The sequence below is a fragment of the Lepidochelys kempii genome, chromosome 13, assembly GCF_965140285.1.
Source record: "Lepidochelys kempii isolate rLepKem1 chromosome 13, rLepKem1.hap1, whole genome shotgun sequence".
NCBI lineage: Eukaryota > Metazoa > Chordata > Testudines > Cheloniidae > Lepidochelys > Lepidochelys kempii.
This window is the reverse complement of record NC_136392.1, coordinates 28332932-28352438: the sequence shown is the minus strand read 5'-3', so window position 1 is coordinate 28352438 and position 19507 is coordinate 28332932. Positions and strand designations below refer to the sequence as shown.

Here is a 19507-nt window from a genome sequence, read left to right as displayed (position 1 = left end):
ACTTCTGTTCGGGACCGCCCCCCTCCACCTGTTTATGAATGGCCCACCTACCTGAAAGTCCCCCTGAGCATTTTACATGGATAAATTATTGGTACAAAGTGACCATCTCTCCAGCGGGACCAGAGGTTGCCCAGAATTGATCCTAGATGCAGCAGCACACTATCCTGCCCCATGCTGGACCTCCAGTGCCAATCTGAGATCAGTAAAGGACACAGACTATTCCATCATCAGGTCGCCAGTCCAAATCCAGCCCAGGAGCAGTGAGTGAAAGTTGTTGCCATCTGACGATTGTTCTGTGCCCACTGTGAAATGAGCTGGTGCCAGACCCTAAAAGGCACGTGTACAACAGCCCAGAAACCTGCATCAGAAGAGGCCGTCTCAGGAGCGTGACTGCATGCTGACTGAACTACTCTTATCCCTGGGGATGGGCCTGTCTCTAAGCTACTCATCACCATGGAGAAGTTCCTCCCCCTCATGGGACCCCAGAGCCCCGGCTCCAGCCTGAACCTGAACATCTACACTGCAATTGAACAGCCCCTTAGCCTGAGCCCTGCAAACCAAGTCAGCGGACGTGGGCCAACTGCATGTGTTCAGCTGCAGTGTAGACGTGCCCATAGTCACTTCTCGCTCCACTTAACTATAGTTCTTTATTACAACAAGGATTTTCCTACCCCCTCACTCTCCACCCTCCCCTGCTCCTCTCTCACTCACTTTCCCCAAATCCTCTCAGTCTAGCCACTCTCTCCTTGTATCTCTATTGCCTTCCAAGCAGCGGCTGCTGCATCCCCTGCTGCTCCCTGCCACACCAAGCACTCCTGCTTTCCCTTTCCCCCCAGACACACCTTCCCCTGCCACCAGCCCCACTGCCAAGTGCCCTCACCTTCCCCATCGAGGCAGCGCAGAAGGGGGCACATCATATAAAACACGTACAGTGAAACATGTCCGGAGACCCCCACATCATGCATCACTTCAGCAGACCACCAGGATGGTTTAGCACCAGCCTCCCATACACAGACCATGCCCAAGTCACAGAGCACAAGTCCACAGCTTTCTGATGGCCCAAGGTGTGGTGCCAGTGTGGTGCGGGCACAGAACACTGCAGTGTATAGGGTTGGGGAGTGTGTTTAAACTGAAGTGTCTGGGTAACTATTTAAGATAATAAGATGGCATGTTAGTCCCTTAAAGGAATAATGGATTTAATATATTTGTATTGTCCAGGAGAGGGCTGGGCAGTGCAGGACATACATGTCTGGGGGAAGATCTGGGCTGGGGATGTGTTGGGGTCACCCTGCAGTATAACCCAGGCTGGTGAGAGCCAAGGTGTAACTGGCAGGCTGCAGTTACACACAGGGTGTGACCTGCATGCTGTTTGTGAGTGGCCCAGGTGGAAGCTACTACAGCAAGGCATTGTGAGGCACTCAAGGTTGCAGGGCAGGGGTGATACAGCCCCCTGCTGGTCTGGATTGTGCACTGGTATGTCACACTATATTCTCCTTTGCTGCAGATTGAGCCCCAGTGGACCTAGTGAACAATTGATCACTGTCCTCTTTATAACAGCCCTTAACATATTTGAAGACTGTTATCAGATCCCTCCTCAGCAGTCTTTTCTCAGGACTAAAAATGCCGTTTTCTTAATCTTTCCTCATCGGTCAGGTTTTCTAAATCTTTTATCATTTTTGTTGCTCTCCTTTGAACTCTCTGCAGTTTGTCCATATCTTTCCTAAAGTGTGGCACCCATTATTGGATGCAGTACTCCAGCAAAGTTCTCAACAGTGCCAAGGAGAACAGGACAATTGCCCCCTGTATCTTACATACAACACTCCTGTTAATACACCTCAGAATGATATTAGCCTTTTTTGCAGCTGAATCACATTGTTGACTTATACTCAATTTGTGATCCACTATAGCTCCCAGATCCTTTTCAGCTCTATTGCCATTCCTAGCTAGTTATTCCACTCTCTGTGGCTGTGCTTTTTCCTTTCTAAGTGCAGTGCTTTGCATTTCTCTTTAGTGAATTTCATTTTCTTGATTTCAGACCAATTCTCCAATTTGTCAAGCTTGTTTTGAATTCTAATCCTGTCTTCCAAAATTCTTGCTACCCCTTTCATCTTTCATATTTTTCACTCCATTATCCAAATCATTAATGAAAATATTGAATAGTACGGGACCCAAGACAGATCCTAGCAGGACCCCACTACATATACCCTCCCAGTTTGACAGCAAACCATTCATAACTACTCTGAGTACGGTTTTTCAACCAATTATGCACCCATCTTACAGTAATTTCATGTAGCCCACATGTTCCTAGTCTGCTTATGAGAATGTCACATAGGACTGTGTCAAAAGCTTTATTAAAATCAAGATACAGTGAAAGCTGTATTATCCAGCACTTTACCAATCAGAAAGCTCTATAAACCGGCATTTCTGATCTTCAGTAGGGTCTGGTTGGTGTGCTGCCGGCAGGCTCCCTACCTGGCTCCGCATGGCTCCCCGGAAGCGGCAGTATGTCCCTGCTGCTCCTAGATGGTGGAACGACCATGGGGGCTCGTCGCTGCCACACCCCACCCCACCCCACTCTGCCGTGAGCACTAGCTCTGCAGCTCCCATTGGCCAGGAACTGCCTGCGGGCGGAGGCAGTGCGCAGAGCTGCCTGGCTGCACCTCTGCCTAGGAGTAGCAAGGACATGTCGCCGCTTCTGGGGATCCGTCCAAAGTGAGCACCACCCAGATCTGCCCCCCAAAAACTCCTCCCATGCCCCAACCCCCTTCCCTGAGCCTTCTCCTACACCCAAACTCCCTCACAGAGTCTGTGCCCCGCACCCCCTCCTGTGCCCCAACCCCCAGCCCTGAGGGCCCCTGCCACCCAATCTCCCTCCCTCTTAGTTAACCGGAATTTTTGATTTACCGCCACCCTCCATTCCCCCAACATGCCAGATAACAAAGCTTTTACTGTATATCATGTCAACTGCCTCCCCCCATCCACTAGGCCAGTCGCCCTGTCAAAGAAGTTAATTGGGTTGGGTTGGCATGATTTGTCCTTGACAAATCCATGCTGGCTATTCCTCATAACCCAATTATCCTTTAGGTGCCTACAAACTGATTGTTTAATTATTTGTTCCAGTATCTTTCCAGGCATCAAAGTTAGGCTGACTGGTCTATAATTCCTCTTTCTTCCCCGTTTGAAAGACAGGTCCTATGTTTGCCCTTCTCCAGGCCTCTGGGACCTCACCCGTCCTCCACATAGAAGATAATCACTAATAGGCTGACGCTCTGCTCTGCCATTGGCTTCCCGTGTGACGTTGGGCACATCAGTCAGTCTCTCTGCACTTGAGTTCTCCATCTGCACCAAGGAGATAACAGCCACGCACGGCCTCACGGGGGGGGGGGGGGTGAGGACAACATTAGAGATTGTGAGGTGCTCAGCTACTATGGCTGGGGGCGGGGAGCATATAACGAACATAGAAAGATATTCTTCTTCTGATCTTTTATTCCTTACCAATAAAATCAGTGTTCATTTAAACTCCTGTGGCAAACTTCATTATGGTCAGCCATTTTAAACGCTCTTCATCCACTAGTCTGGCTCTGCAGCACCTCACACCTGTGCTAAGTGGGTTTCAAACACCACCCAATCAGACTGCAAGCTGCACAGCATGCCGAGGGCACTGTCTTTGCAGTCTGTCAATTGTGTAAGATGGCATAAGCAGGTGCAACCCCCCTTACTGTTTGCTTTGGTAGATGTCGGTAAATAAGTGGGATCCATCCTTTCGCCTGAAGATCTCACTGACAACTTGCTGATTCCACACCTGGGGAGTGTCAGAGAGACTGATTCAAATGCCAGAGCCCCACAGGGTGCTAACCTGCCAGATAAGCTCAGACCCCATTTCGATCTCTGTAGTTATTTCTACTCTCTGAGCTCTGACTGTTCAACACATTCCAGATCCAAGCATCCGCACCAGAACAGGAACCATTTCACAAGTCATCCTGCCTGAGTGGTTCAGCCATGTTGCATCTGAGCAAGGATGCAGCTTGCATGCTGGTTGCTCACTTTAAGGTTCACAGTCTCACCTCCAAGACAAACTGGTCTAATGCAAAAGCTGTCGTTTCCACCTGAAACCTGGCTAAGGGGAGAAAAGTCTGCTGGAGATGACAGAGCAGAGAATCAGCAATCAGGCTCCTGACAACAGACTCCCCCTTGGAGCTCATAAGTCCGTGCAGCTGCTAGGCGAAGATTTGAACAGACTCTAATCCCTGGTAACACAAACATGGTGGCGACAGCTGTCACCGCTCATGCTAAACCTTGTAGTCCATATGCTGAAGACCCTGCAGAATGGTGGAAATGGAAAGACAGCAGGTGCCCTGATCTTGCTACTACTATAACCCAGGGGGTAGAGGTGGAGGGGTAGGTTGTCTTCCTCTGCAGCCCGGGGCACAATCAGTTGCAGGTTTAAACTAGTGTAAACGGTAGTTTCTCAGTAACTTGAAATCTTTAGACCATGGTTTGAGGACTTCAGTAACTCAGCCAGAGGCTAGGGGTCTATTACAGAACTGGGCGAGTGAGGTTCTGTGGCCTGCGTTGTGCAGGAGGTCAGACTAGATGATCAGCATGGTCCCTTTCTGACCTTAGAGTCTATAATGCAGTTAAGGCAAAAGAGACCTAGGTTTAGTTCCTGGCTTTGCAACAGACTTGGAGTTAGGTGCCTACATACCTTTGAGGATCTGGCCTTCATCTTTCTGTGCCTCAGTTCCCTGTCTTACTGCAGGGAAAACTGCGTTAACTCAATAGGGCAGGGGAAAGTAATTAATGTTTGTGAGCTATTGAGATACCACGACTTTGAAAGCGTTGGAAAGAGATGACAGATTTTCTGGTCTCTCTGACCAGCAGTCTGAGACTCTGCTTGCTCGTGCTAAGGATCTACTCAGATCAGAGAGTCCATCTGCTCCCAGATGGTGTAGAAAGCCTAGGGCCAAATTCCTCCCTGGTGCAACTCCATTCATTTAAATGGATATATGCCAAAGATAAAATTGGCCTCCATCATTTTAAAAAATGAAATTTGCCCTCACTCTGGTTCAAATATTAAATACAACATTTCCATGCCATCTGGCTGTACGTTGTGTAGAACAATACACTAGGGCAGGCTTTGATCTCCGTAACAGTGGAATTCTGGAGTAACTCTACTGTTCCTCTAGGATATCTCCAACCTATAGAAATCAGAATTCGTCTCACTATTTTCATCGAAAGTAGCCTCAATTCTCAGTCACTCTAAGTCCCATCTGAAGGCCCCTTTATGCTGACAGGGTGGGGTAAAGCAGCCTTCGTGTAAATGAGAATTAAGGTCCTATGTGTCACTCACGCCACAGAATTGTCATTGTTTTGATCTCACTGCATGTTTCTATCTCAGCTCTAATGTGGTTTTACAGTGGTGCGTATTTCTGAAACAGATTTTTAAACTGCAAACCGCTGTAGCATGATTTTTAAATGAATGTTGCTCGGAATGAATTCACATAAATCTAACAGTGATTGTCCCCAAATGTCTGACTCTGCAGCCACATTCATATCTGATATTCAATTAATATTAATATCTGACAATTCCAAGGTGTGGATTTATCTCATGCCTAATATTTATTGCAGAGGTTTATTTGCACCAATCTCCAAATGTCACCCTATCCACAGACAATGGAGTTTTAAATCCTGCTTCATGTCCTTGTACCTAGGACAGTATAGTACTTACTCTGAATGATGCCTGTCAATTCCACTGAATAGCTCCCACAGCTCCTCTGAGCTTAAAATCCCATCCGCAAAATAGTTCTTAAACTCTTCAAATGACAGCTTGCCATCATCTGCGTGTAAATAAAAGGAGAGGAAGAATTATACAGCTACAAAGAGAAGTGAATCCAGCCATGTAAAGTCTATACAAGAAGCGTGGGCTGACTGGGAGTGTTCTGTATGGTCATAGACATTTCAGTGGAACCACATTCCATCAAAAGACACAGTGCTGTCAAAACAAATACTTGATGAAATCAAGTCGATTTCCCCAGTATTTTTTGGAAGAGAAGCAAGGAAAAAGGGCCCCGACACTGTCAAAACATCGCAGCGACATTTAGGGAAGGAAACATTTTGATTTTGCATTTTGAAAGAACTTTTAATTTCCTGTTTGTTTACGTAATAATACAAACACATTTTTAAAGTTGAATTGTGTCACAACAAAACTTCTGAAGTGAACTGAAACAAAAATTGTGTGTGGGGGGGGAACTTTTCCTTCGGAGTGTTTCAAAATGTTCAGTTATCACCATACACTAAACCCCCCAACCCAAATGAGACCAAAGTATTCAGCCCCCAGTTCTCTCTCCAATTCAGAATGAAGTCAGATTTTGCAATCTCCGAATCCTTCACCAAGCAGAACTTCTGTTCTTTGCATAGCTCTAATAATAAATAATAATAATAATAACAACACTTAGTCCTTCTATAGCGTGTTCCAGGCGAGGCACTCAAAGCACACTGCAAGCACACATTAATTAAGCCTCACAAAATGCCTGCAGTTCAGTATTATAACCCCATTTTAAGAAAGGAAAATCTAAGGATCAAATTCCTGACACTGAGATCTGCTGGGCTACTGACAGTCTCCCAAAGGAAGCTGCTGAAGCCCCATCACTGGGGGCATTTCAAACTAAGCTTGACAGCAAACTAGTGAAGATTTTCAAAAGGGCCTGGTGATTACGCATGTCTGTCTTTAGCAGTCCAATGCAAGGTGCCTTAAAGGGGCCTGCTTTTCAGAGGACAAGGGCTCAGCATATCCGTTTTCTCACAGTGGGTTCCTAAGAACTGAGATTCCCCAAATCACTTGCCACAGCTGAAAATCTGGGGCTAACCAAACCAAAGGGAATAACCCAGCTCAGAAAGAGAAACTGGGAGGAGTTATCAGGCCTTTGGCCTCTGAATTCTATGCCTTGATTCCCCTCTCACTCATACCTCAGTGCCAAAGCAGGCAGCGGGGTTATACCTATGTAACGCTGGTGTAAGCGAGTGGCAATTCAGATGAAGAAATAGAGATATGGAAGTTACCATGAGTCAGTGGAAGTGCTAGGAACAGAACCCCAGGTGTCCTGATCCCCAGACCCTTGCTCTACCTACAAGTGGTCACATCTTGAGGGAGCCAGCATATTATTAACCAAACTGGCGTTTAAGAAGGATGCCAGGGCTAACGCCCAACTCTTGCAAAAAGTGCCATGGGACGCATCAGGCACACAAGTGACTGTTATCCTCTGCCTTGCTGGATAACAGTGGAAAAGAGTAAAATACAGTTCTCCCCCTTCTATGCCAGCAAACGCAGCAATCAGATGCTGCTTGGCAAGTGATCAGAGAAAGGAAACAGCCAGGAATCCAGTTGCGGATGCAGGGGATCGGAGCCCACAGCGCTCCTTTGAATGTGGCTCTGACCCCTTTGGCTGCTGTTGCTACAAAACATTTGTAATGCATTTGTAAGGCAAGCTCTCCTTTTCCTGCCTTGTCAGGGCCACTCGGCAGAGTGATTCCCGGGAGGACCCTTGACACTACATGGTTCATCTCTTAAATACAGACATATTCTCATCAGAGTCCAGCTGGCATAGCCAGCAGCTTCCAGCTGTTTGGGGTGGAGTGGGTGTCATGCTGCACCCCATATTTGTCATAGTAATATTATTATAATATCTAATTATGACATAATTATGATGCATTTTGTACAAGATAAGTCAGGTGAGGTGTCACTGGAAAAGTTATGAATTGCTAAATATGATTATCCTATTTGTATGCATGTATAATTTTTGTATCTAAAGTCATAAATACTGACTACGTATCTGTACTTCAGATGTAGTTACACCTGGGTAACGCCCACTAGACAAGATGCTTTCAGTCGAGATAGCTGGTTGGAAAGGGCCTAATCAGGGCAATGAGCCATTAGGGAAAACAATAGGCCTTAGGAGAAGCTTATCTCCCATGTGGTGAGCCTTCCTGTGAACTCTCCAGACAGCCTGTAAGTAATGGCTGCTATGACTCTACAAGGACATGTGACCAGGCCACATGATTCTGAACTCCATCTTGGGATGTCAGTATTTTTCCACAAACCAGTCTGGGAACCAAGTTTTGAAACAAAGGGCTCCCGCCTTATGCTAAAGCTTTTTTAGGCAGGGAGTGACATCATCTGTTGTTCTTCACTCCCCACACAAGAAGACTCCTAGAAACACCCGAGGGAAAAAAAAACTGAACTGGGGGAAGTGCTGGACCCAGGCTAAAGGGATTTCTAGCCTGTCTATGAAGACCTGAAAAACCCAACCTGTAAAGCTAATGCAGCTTCTGCTTTAAGAATCTACAAGTCTGCCTGTACCATCCATTAGGGTGAGAATCTGCTATTCATATCCAATGTATCTAGTATATTAAGCTTTGTGTTTTTGTTTATTTGCTAGATAATTTGCTTTGATCTGTTTGCTATCACTTATAACCATTTAAAATCTATCTTTTATAGTTAATAAATTTATTTTATGTTTTAATCTAAACCAGTGAGTTTGGAGTGAAGCGTGTGGGAATCTTAGCTCAGAGAGGCTGTTGCATATTCCTTCCACATTGCGAGGGCATGAACTGCATAATAAATTCATACTGTTTGGGGCTTGGCCCAAGGCAGAATGGTACCACTCTGGAGTTCTAGGCTGGAAAACTGGGGTTTATTTTGGCTGTAGCCTCTTTATTTTTGGTTCACACGCAGTGGCTGGTCAGAGAGCCTGCATTTAACTGCAGTTGGGTGTGTCCCTGCCTGTCTGAATGCTGGTGGAAGTATAAGACCGGGGGCGTGTCTGCAAATTGTCACAGCAGCAAAGTGTGAAAGGGAGCCCAGGCTGGTGGGTCAGAGGGCTCCATGGTAGCCCAGTTCCAGGTGGTGCCCCGGGAGGAACCAGTCACAGTGGATTCTCCTTGCTGAATGGCTGCTTGCTGCTCTCTGGCTCTGGGGCAAATCTTCTGCAGTGTAGAGCTGGCAGAACAGTAACACATTGGGCTATGTGGCTTGTCATGTTCTATTTTCCCCCAGGGCAGATGAGCAATGATCTGAGGGGGGGAGGGGTCACCTTCCCTGCAGCAGGTCACTTGCCAGGATTGTCTGGGTAGATCTCACTTAATCATCTCCCTACCACTGCAGGGGCCTCGGGCACTGGGGCACCTCCGCCCCTCCTGTTCTCTGCCTGGGGCACAGAACAGTCCAGTCTCCTGTGGGTATCATTTACTTTGGTCTCATTTTGGTTGTTGGGTTTAGTGCGTAGGTGCTGCGTACTGTTGGTGATCCATGATATACAGGAGGTCAGACTGGATGGTCTAGTGGTTCCTTCCGGCCTTAAACTCAATGACTATTAGCCAGTACAGGAGGGCTTGCTAGAAGAGTGGATTACTCCTCTCAAACTGTGTTTTCATCCATGGGTCTAGCACAATATTTCAAGGCCAATTTTTTTCTGTCAGGCACATTTACTGCAGGGTCTAGAACTAGGGAAAACGAGGGATGGGCACAGCTCTCAACCCTGGGCCCTGTGGGACTGACAAGGACTTCACTGGAAAGGGACCTGTTGGTCCAAAAGGCTAACCAGGTAGCTGTGTGGCTGTGGTCTGAATGTAGGAGTTCTTCCAGCGGCAAAGAGTCCTGTGGCACCTTATAGACTAACAGACGTACTGGAGCATAAGCTTTTGTGGGTGAATACCCACTTCTTGCATCTGAAGAAGTGGGTATTCACCCACGAAAGCTTATGCTCCAGTACGTCTGTTAGTCTATAAGGTGCCACAGGACTCTTTGCCGCTTTCACAGATCCAGACTAACACGGCCACCCCTCTGATCCTGGAGTTCTTCCAGTAGCAGCTGAGTCATACGGTGGACCCAGTCCCACTGAAGTCCCATAACAGCCAAAGTCAATGCACTGCTGGATGCAGAACTCTTCTTTCTCCCCTGTTGTCTGCCGTCAGTCTTACAGGTGCTGGCGGGTGTAGGGAGGAACTAGATCTGGCACAAGTGAGCTGAGGATGAGGCCCATAATGTGCATGTGTTAAAGTGTGCTCTGATTTCATTTTCTAGCCCTGGCCAATTGGAGGCCAGACACCAGCTCTGGGCTACATGGGGGTCTGTTTTTGCTTTGCTTTCCGTGTGGGCCAGGGAGGATGCAACAACAGCCAAATTCAAATGAAACCAGAAACAGCATCATCAAATGAACGTCAGGTTATAGGGAAAGAGTAAAGGCCTGGCCTGGTATAGAGGTCAGCATGGATAATGGAAACAGCACAGGTACGGGTGCTGCAGAGGGGTTAGCACTTATTGTCAGGTTACAGACAGGGGTTAGCCTTATTCTTATTCTCTTATTCCTCTGTTGCAACAAACCCAGACGCCTAGGGCTCTAGGTATAGTACAGGGCTCACGAGCTGGGACAGTTTTAATGAGAGATTGCACAAGGTTCTGTGCGCGATTGGAAGGGCCTGAATTACAAAACATCAGGAGAGCCAGGGTGCCCTGAAAATGTGATCACATTCGTGTGCACCTGGAATATGAAGGGCATTATAGACAGAACCATACGAATTCTGCTCGGGTGGGCTCTCAGCCCAAGAGCACCTTATTTCATTTTAAATCTGCAGAAGGGAAGCTGTTTTTGGTGGCAGTTGATTATTTGCTGGGTTCACACAATTAGTAAATTGCGGTTGCCCTGGAGAAGTTCTATAAATACATCGCTACCCACACAAAAGGCAGTCAGACAGAGACCCTCATACAGCTGGGGCACAAACCAACCATGGATAAGAGAGCTAGGAAGAAACTTCCCCTAGGAGCAAGTTATTCTGTTGTCCAGGAGGAGGGGCTATTGCATGGGCAGCTGTCAAAGACATCTATGGAGCAGGTGGGCCACTGGTCTAATCTGGACAGGCAATTCTTGTGCTCCATTTCTTTATCTCCCTAAAGGCTTTCCCAGAGGCAGCAGGGGAAGGAGGATGAGAAGGTTCAGAGCTCTTTTCCTCACAGCCGGTGAGCTGTTTTTCCTTTCTTTGTCATTTTATTGGCAGACACCTCCATAGGGAAAGAATTAACTCTACTTTCCTACAGGCAGCTTGGGAACAAGAATAGGATACCGTGTCCTGAGTACTCACCGTTCTTGTCGGCTCGTCGAAAAACCTGAAAAGAAAAACATAGAACGTGTTGTAACAACATTGGGGATAGAGGGTATCGTCTTTTCATTCCTGAGTGAGACAGAAAAGCACCAATCCCTGCTGCAGAGTAAATCAGGACACTCAATTTGCAGACCCCTAATGAGGTGCTAATCTACCCAAATTACTAGGGCTACGGCTACACAGCAGTGGCAAGGGCTGTGGCTCAGGCTAGCCACCTGAGTATGTGCCAGGGGCTGGCCAGGATTGTGGTGGCTAGCTCAAGCCACAGGCCATGCCACTGCAGCCACACTGCTATTTTTAGAACACCAGCTGGAGCAGGGCTAGCATGTGTCTGCCTGCCCACATGGGGAAGCAGCTTCCCTGCTGCTGTGTAGACACATCCTTGGAGTGTTAATTACCACTGTGGGATGGGTTTGCTCAGAGGAGATTTTCCTTTGCAAACTATTCAAGCTGTTTCTCTCCTCCAATCTACAGAGCCCTGAGGATGCCTGTCTATGATTTAGCAAACTCCAGCATGTGCACAGAGCATTTTTTTGTTCCTAGAGAAGCGAGCATGGAGGGATCCAGACTAGAAAGGACCAGATTGCAGCATGTGGCCTGCAACCTGCAACAAGCATGTGACCATGGTTGTTACTTAAAGTCTTCAATGTTTCAGCTCCTTTAAACAAAATAATTACCATGACACCTAGCTCGTATAGAGGGTTTTTCCCCCAGTTGATCTGCAAGTGTTTTACAGAGGAAGTCAGTATCATTGTGCCCATTTTACAGAGAGGGAAACTGGGGCACAGAGCAGTGATTCATCCATGGTAACTCAGCCAGCGGTGGAGCCAGGAATAGAACCCAGGTCTATTGAGGCCCATTCTGGTCCAGTGCACTCTCCACCAGGCCACACTTCCTTAAAAAGACAACAGCATTCAGCACTTAGTGCAGCACCTCCCGCATTTCACCCATCAGAAAAATCCCTGAGTAACAGCACTAAGGAAATGGAACTTCCCTTCCCTAGATGATCTTCCTTACCAGCAGCCCGTCCAGCAGCAAAACTCCTCCCCCTCTAGTGAGGGCAGAGCAGTAGCTGATTCTGTGCCCACTACAACATGCATGTAAGAGTCATCCTGGGTATGATGAAGGAGCTGGCTACAGAAAGTCAGTTTTCTGGCTAAAGTAATTCTGGATAATGGGGTAATCTGTTCCTTTGTTTCACATCTGATACAATTTGTACTGATTTCTTTGGAGGCTGATGAAAGAAAATGGATAATACTAGGCAGGAGGTGGAGAAGAAATTATCACTTGCTTTGACCTGCCACCCACACACCTCAAAAGCAGATGAGCTGAGCTACTGTTAAGGGGATCTCCCGCCCCGCTTCATTCCTCTGGTATTGGTTGGTAATCAGTACACACTTGGCTGACTTCAGATGAATTGAGGAGTATCCTGTTCATTTGTAAGTCACGCCAAAGATGCTGCAGCAGTGTTATAATGTGCCGGGCTGTGAGGGCCCAGAGCTGTATTGTGTTCGAGAGGTTATATCTGATCAAAGCTTGTGTGACTTTTAGTCACATTATAATGAAAATGTAAAAAAGGGAAATAACCTTACATTGAGAGGCAGTCACTTCAGAGGCTGTGCGCCTTGGTAACAAAATAGTGTTAGAAGTCCTGCCCAAACGGAACAGACCTATGATCCATTCCATGTGATAGCCCACCTTGGGCCATACACAACAGATCAATGGCCCATTCTGTCAGCTAGCCCACTGTGGGCTATACAGAACAGATCAATGGCCCATTCTATCTGCTGGCCAGCCTTGGGCTACACCAGAGCAGACCAAGAACCCATTCCGTTGGCTATCCCACGTTGGGCCATACCAGAGCAGACCAAGAACCCATCCCGTTGGCTAGCCCACCTTGGGACATACACAACAGATCAATGACTCATTCCGTCAGCTAGCCCACCTTGAGCCACACCAGACCAGACCAAGGACCCATTCTGTCGGCTATCCCGCCTTGTGCCACACCAGACCAGACCAAGAACCCATTCTGTCAGCTATCCCACCTTGGGCCACACCAAGGCAGACCAATGATCTATCGAATCCACTACTCTGTGTCCATCGGTGGTCAGTTCCTGGTGCTCCAGAGGAAGATGTAAAGCCCACATAGCTCCCTCAGGTGGGCAATACCAGCCACGGGGGGAATTGTTTACCACGTGCGATCTAACTAATCATCCCCACCACCACTTCCTGCAGCACAATCCCTGGGTGTCTCCTAGCCCTGCCCTCCTCATCTGATGGAACCCCATTACAAGGGGGCTGCTAGTCTGGAGCTAGTCAAAGACAACTGAAAGTCAAAGGTGGGGAGACTAAAATCTGTAGATTTGTCCTGGAGGTTACTGAAGCCTCACAAAATACTCTCAAGCAAAACAGAGAGCAGGGAGGCAAGGTATAAAAACAGCATGGTAAACTGGTGAAAGGGATTATTCAAACCGAACAGCGATCAGTCTGAAAATGGAAATCCAGCTTCAGTGCAGCCAGTAGAAAGAAGCATAAACTAGACTGTAAGTTCCTTGTGGCAGGGAACATCTTTTTATTCAGTGTGTGCACAGACCTAGCACAATGGGGTCCTGGTCGAGGCTGGGCCTGCGAGGTGCTACCACAGTCCAAATAACTAGCGATGGACTGGGGACTTCCGTGGCTTTATGGTAAGTGTGAGTTGGGGGTGTGTGCCCGCAACTGTGTGTGTTGTGCTGGGAGGATTGTGTTGATTTGTGCACAGTCTTGTGTTGTGCTATGAGATTCGTGCTGATTTGTGCAGGTGCAAATCAGGGGTGTGTGACATGAGGGACGATGTGTTTGGGTATTGTGTGCTGGTTGTGTTGTGTGGGTGGTTTTGGGGAACTGTGGCAGCTCGCCCATCTGTGCAGTCTCCCAGACAAAGCTGTGGTGTAAGAGCGGTGATGGACTTACCTCTGATAGAACTGTGAGTAACAATTCATTCCTATTTTAAATCAGATGCACTGGGCAGGTGAAGTGAGCTCTCACTCCAAACCAAACTGAAAGCTACAAACTGATCAGCATCAGCCTGAAAACGAGTTTCATTTAAGACCAAATACAACAGAAAAACCCTCTGAACGTCCGCAGTGCCGGCTTGTACAGCCCCCCAAACCTTCCAGTTAGTCTCCAGCCACAGACACAAGCACTCGGCTGTATGTGATGGAACCAGGCCTACTAAAGTGTCACCTCCAGAGTCTGCACTGGCTTCCAGCTCAACTGCTGTGGGCCGAGGGATCGTTCCGCTTGTTCCCTCCAGGTCTCTGGGCCCGTGGGGATGCACCTGCTGTTGGTTGTGTTCTGCAGTGCCCTCTGCAGTGAGGGCAGATGAGGTACAGCCTCTTTCACTGTACAGGCTGGTGAGAGTTGAATTACCTGGAAGCAATGTTGTCTAGTGGCTAGAGCACCAGCCTTGCACTCAGGATAGCTGGGTTCTCCTCCCAGCTCTGCTGCTGGGTCACCTTGAGCAAATCACATCCCTTTGTAATGCCTCAGTTTCCCAATCTATAAAATGGCAATGATGGCATTACGCTCCTTTGCAGAGCACTTTGAGATCGTCTGAAGGAAAGTGCTACTATTCTGAGCAGTAAGAATAGTACTGTTTTAATGAATCTTCCAATTATTATTTATTAGTAATAGTCAATATGTACCTTGTGATAGAGCCCAAAATACCCAGGTGGGATCAGGGCCCCATTGTGCTGGGTGCTGCACACCCAGAGGACTAAGTCAGTTCCTACCCCGGAGGGCCCAGGATCTAGAGGATGTGAGAGTCTGGGGGCAGCATGCAGGACATTCTCATCGCGGGGGGGGTCGCTGAGGTCAGAAATTCAGACCAGCTGGTCGAGCAATGGCTAAATCTGCCGCTCTCGGCCCTTTCCTCGCCATCCCCCAGCTCAGAGCTATTTTGCAGCCATGCCGATGTCTGTGATTAAGGAATGAGCAAAAAGCTTTGGCACATCTCCCGGAGTTCACTGTGCTCATTCCTGTGTGCTAGGAAAGCCAGAACTACAGGAGACTTTCCCTGCACGACTTGCGTTACTGAAGCTGAGCTGCGTGAGAGTCAATAAAAGGGAGGTTTTTAATGCTGGGAGTCATGGATTGAAGGGGGACCAAGAGGACGGCACAAATGCAGCGAACAAACTTCACAGCCACGTTTGATCTTTTCAAAGCGTCTCCTCTTTTCGGGCTAACACCTCTGATCCATCTGCTCTGGGGAGCTCTCGGTTTGGCCTCAGCCGCTCTGAGGTGCATAGCCGGGGGGTGGAACGTTGGCCACTGTGGATCCTGTCCACATGCAGCGATTAAAGAGGGGTGCGGGGACTTGTGGCCAACAACCCATTTCCCTCCCTGAGTAAATGTTTGGGCTTTATTTATGGCGGTCACAAAGGACACAACAGAAGCCTGTTCTCTGGAGTCAAAGCAAACTCTCCCCTGGATGCCAAAGCCGCAGAGTGGGAGCTGTCTGCACCCAGCCACTGCTGTATCTTGCATTTGCAGCTTCCATTCTGCTGAGCTCAGCACATGGAGTTATTACACACACACACACACACACACACATACACACACACACACACACGTTTAATTACACATGCATTTCAGGAGCAAGGATCTGTGCCTTCCCACGCCAGCTATCTTAACCCATTTGTGCTAATCAACGAGCATTACCAGGCATCTCTCTGAGCATTAGCTCCTCACTCACTCCCTTTCTTGGTTGAGATGCCAGCGGTTTGCCACTGCTGGTACAGCACTGAGCAGAATGGGGAAATTTACCCCTGTGCAGGGGCACAGTAGAACATGGACCATGCCCCATTTAACCCTCCTGCACTCCCAGCCCCCTCCCATTCCCACCTTCTCCCTGAGCTCCCCACCCAGCCCCAAACATCCCCAGCCTCTCCCTGAGCTCCCTGCCCAGCCCCCCACATTCCCAGGCTCTTCCTGAGCTCCTCTCCCAGCCCCCCAGATTCCCATCCTCTCCCTGAGCTCCCCACCCAGCCCCCCACATTGACAGCCTCTTCCAAAGCTCCCCATCCAGCCCCCCACATTCCCAGCCTCTCCCAGAGCTCCCGACCCAGCCCCCCATATTCCCAGCCTCTCGCAGAGCTCCCCACCCAGCCCCCAAATCCTGGCCTCCCCCAGAGTGCATCCTGCAATCCAGGCTGCTCTGCATGCTCCCTGCCTACCCCACCCCAAATCCCATCCTCTCCCAGACCGCCCCTGGAATCCCAGCATCATGTGGAAGAAGCTGTGAGGGAGGCTCGTCTGCTGTGGGCCAAGGGATCGTTCTGCTTGTTCCCTCCAGGTCCCAATGGGGATGCACCCCTGGGCCAGGCGTTCAGACTGCTCTAACCACCGTCAGTACCGGATCCAGCTTTACACCCGTCCACTGCCTCTCCCACGCCACCTCCAGCTTGTGCTCTCCTCAACCCTCTTCCTCCGCACAAAGGGGAACAAAGTGGCTCTTTAAAAGCCCTGTTCCCCCACCTGCCCCTTGCCTCCCCCCACTGCTCTCCACCCCTACAGGGAGAGCTCCCACAAGACTCCAGGGGAGCCCTCCACGCCCCCCAGGGAAGCGCTCAGCTCTCCCTTTGTGGTGGTCCAGTGGTTTACCTCACCTGTTGTCCAGTGCACACCTCACAGGGGAGTTAACCCGTGAGCTCTGGGCACAGGTTGCTTTCCTGGGGGGTGGGAAACTCCGGCTCAAACCCCTGCTCTGGCACGGACCCGCAATGGATTCTTTCAATTCACTGAACATGCAAAACAAATTTCAGAACTGGATTCGCCCCAAACCAAATTTGGTTTTTACAAAACTGCCGCCAATCCCAAAAATCAGTGATTGGCCCAGTGCTCGTGATGCTGCTCGGCAAGTGCGGGCCTTCACTGCCACAGGACAGCTTCTGGCTATCATTACCTGGGAAAGGCCCTTCCTGCCATGAGAACCTGGCAGCATCTGCCCCACATCAACTGGTTTTTCCCCCTCTCATTTCTCTCTTGCTGATTTTTTTTAATGCTGAACTCCCTCCTCCGCCTCTTTCCCATGGGTGCACCTGAGTAACTGCCAAGACAACTGTACCCAGTCTGGTGGCATCACCTAGCAAACTGCTGGCATCACCATACCAGTTGCTCTTTGTCCTTTGTATTCACAGCCTGCTGCCCTCTTATTAAACAGACATTGGCTTGGCAACTGCCTTCTCTTCTGGTTTGCATCCCTTCAGGGAGTGAGACTAGGCTAGGAGCCTGACTGTGTGCAAAGAGCCAGGGCTCGCAGAGATGCATCCTGATCACACTGCAGACTGTTCTGTGTCTACAGCCCTTTGATATGAGAAGGATCCTCACGGGAAAAAAGCCTTAGAATGGAACAGGCATCAAATAGAGAAGCCTTTCTATAGACATTTCTCTAGAAGCCTGTGAAATGGCCCTAAAACCCTACAGAACTCAGTAGAGAATGAAATCCTCTCCATGGGTCTCTATTAACCACCCCATAGAATTCCAGAGCAGGGGTAGATGTCTCTCCTCAATTCTGTAAGGTGATGCAGAATAGCTATAGAAAATTGAAACCTTTCTCCAGGTGGTTTGATTCGTCCTCCAGAAGGGGAATGGGGCCTACTGGTTACATGAGAGGACTGGGTGCTAGGACTCCTGGGCTCTGCAACTGACTCACTGTGAGATCCGGACCAAGTCACCTCATCTTTCTGTGGTTCCGTTTCTCTGTCTGTCAAGCACAACTGGTAAACCCTATGTACAGCACCTCCCAGGGTGCTACAGTGAGGTTTGCAGGGTGCCTGGAGACACTCCCAGTGTACAAGAGCTGTATGTGCAAAGTCTTATTAACTAGAGCTAGATCTGAGCCCTAACAAGCTCTAAGCAGGAAGGCTGGTCTTGTGGTTAGGATACCAGTCTACAACTTAGTTCAATTCCCGGTTGTGCTACTGACCCTCTCTGTGTTCTTGGGCTCGTCACTTAATCGCTCTGTGCCTCAGTTTCCCCATTCTGTAAAGTAAGGATGTACTTCCCTATCACAGGAGTGCCGTGATGATAAACTCATTCATGTTTGTGGGGCGCTCGGACCCTGTGGCGAGGGAGATACAAGGGTCCCCAGACAGATAACTGCACCTGAACTTAGGGGAAGGTCAAGTCCAGATCCAAATGCTCTGTCTACAACGAGTCAAACCTCCCCCAGGGATCCAAGCACCGCAAGACTTGATCTGTCTGGTTCAGGCCCATCTCTTTTATTAACCCTGTTCTCAGCACCTATTTTATTATATGTATATGTATCAGTTCTCTTTCACCTTTCAGCCACTAACCAGACCAGTTTCCCATCACCACCACCACGGACCCTGGAACTCACCCCAGTGCCTCCTGTGCCTAGGAAGCCTTGAAATGCGATCTAAGTGATGCATGTTCGTTGTGCAGACCCTGAACATTGGGGTAAAAGTCACTTTGGAAGCAGGGAGGCTCTCCCATAGTCTTGCTGTTGTATTTACAATGATCCTGCCCTGCTCAGAACAGCTGCCAGGAGTTAGGGGAGGAAGGAAGGAGTTTGCCTTTGGTGGAGCTACAGGTCTCCTCCTTTGTACAGCAGATTTTGAATTCACATCACGCCAGAAACCATCTATGAGTTTAGGGCTAATCTGTGAGTAACTGAGTCCCTAGAGAGCCCTGAGCAGGATTCAGAGCTCAGAGGCAAGTGCCTATTTCCAATCTCCATATACTCCATGGGTATAAAATGGCACAGCTCCATTAAAGTCAATGGAGCAATGCCAATCTACACCAGCTGCGAATACAGCCCCTCCCTTTAAATCCATCCATCGGTGCTAACCTGGGGAATGATACAACAACAGGCAGACGAACCTCTTTTGCCTGTTTCCCCTTCTTTACCACTTCCCAAAAAGAAAAATCAAGCAACAGCTTAAGAACCTCCGGAGACAGCCATCCCGAGGCCTCTCGGGATGTTACATGGGGCCTGTGCTTGCTAGGCATTCAACCCATGTATTGGTCAATAAAAACAATCAAATGCTGTCTCTCCTCGTTATCTGTCTGACAGCTGATAATTCTGTTAGAGTGTGAGAAACAAACCCAGCCCCCCATGTGAAGCATGAGGCCTTCCTTGCTGTGAGCCACTGCAGGGATGAAATCCGACAGGTGAAATGATAACCTGCCATCCTATCGCAGCTAGATTCCTTGAGAACAAAGCACACTAATAATAGGAACCCTAATTAGTGCTGTCTTGATGTCTTCAAATGGCCTAGAGAATGGCAATCGCAATCCTCTACACGCAGCCCAAATTAGCCCCTGGCTAGGCAGTTAGCAAGTGCGTTTT

The 19507-nt window shown here is 48.6% G+C and overlaps 1 protein-coding gene across 3 annotated transcripts in view; it reads right to left on the bottom strand.

Moving 5' to 3' along the window:
• The window catches only part of NECAB3 (N-terminal EF-hand calcium binding protein 3), a 108703-nt gene that overhangs the window by 71314 nt on the left and 17882 nt on the right, over positions 1-19507 (bottom strand). For all 3 annotated transcript variants that reach the window (XM_073309904.2, XM_073309905.2, XM_073309906.2), the window contains exons 2-3: positions 11134-11158; positions 5729-5837 (exon numbers count right to left, since the gene is read on the bottom strand). In XM_073309904.2, coding sequence (XP_073166005.2) covers positions 5729-5837; positions 11134-11158 — 134 coding nt within the window. The remainder of the gene's footprint in view (positions 1-5728; positions 5838-11133; positions 11159-19507) is intronic.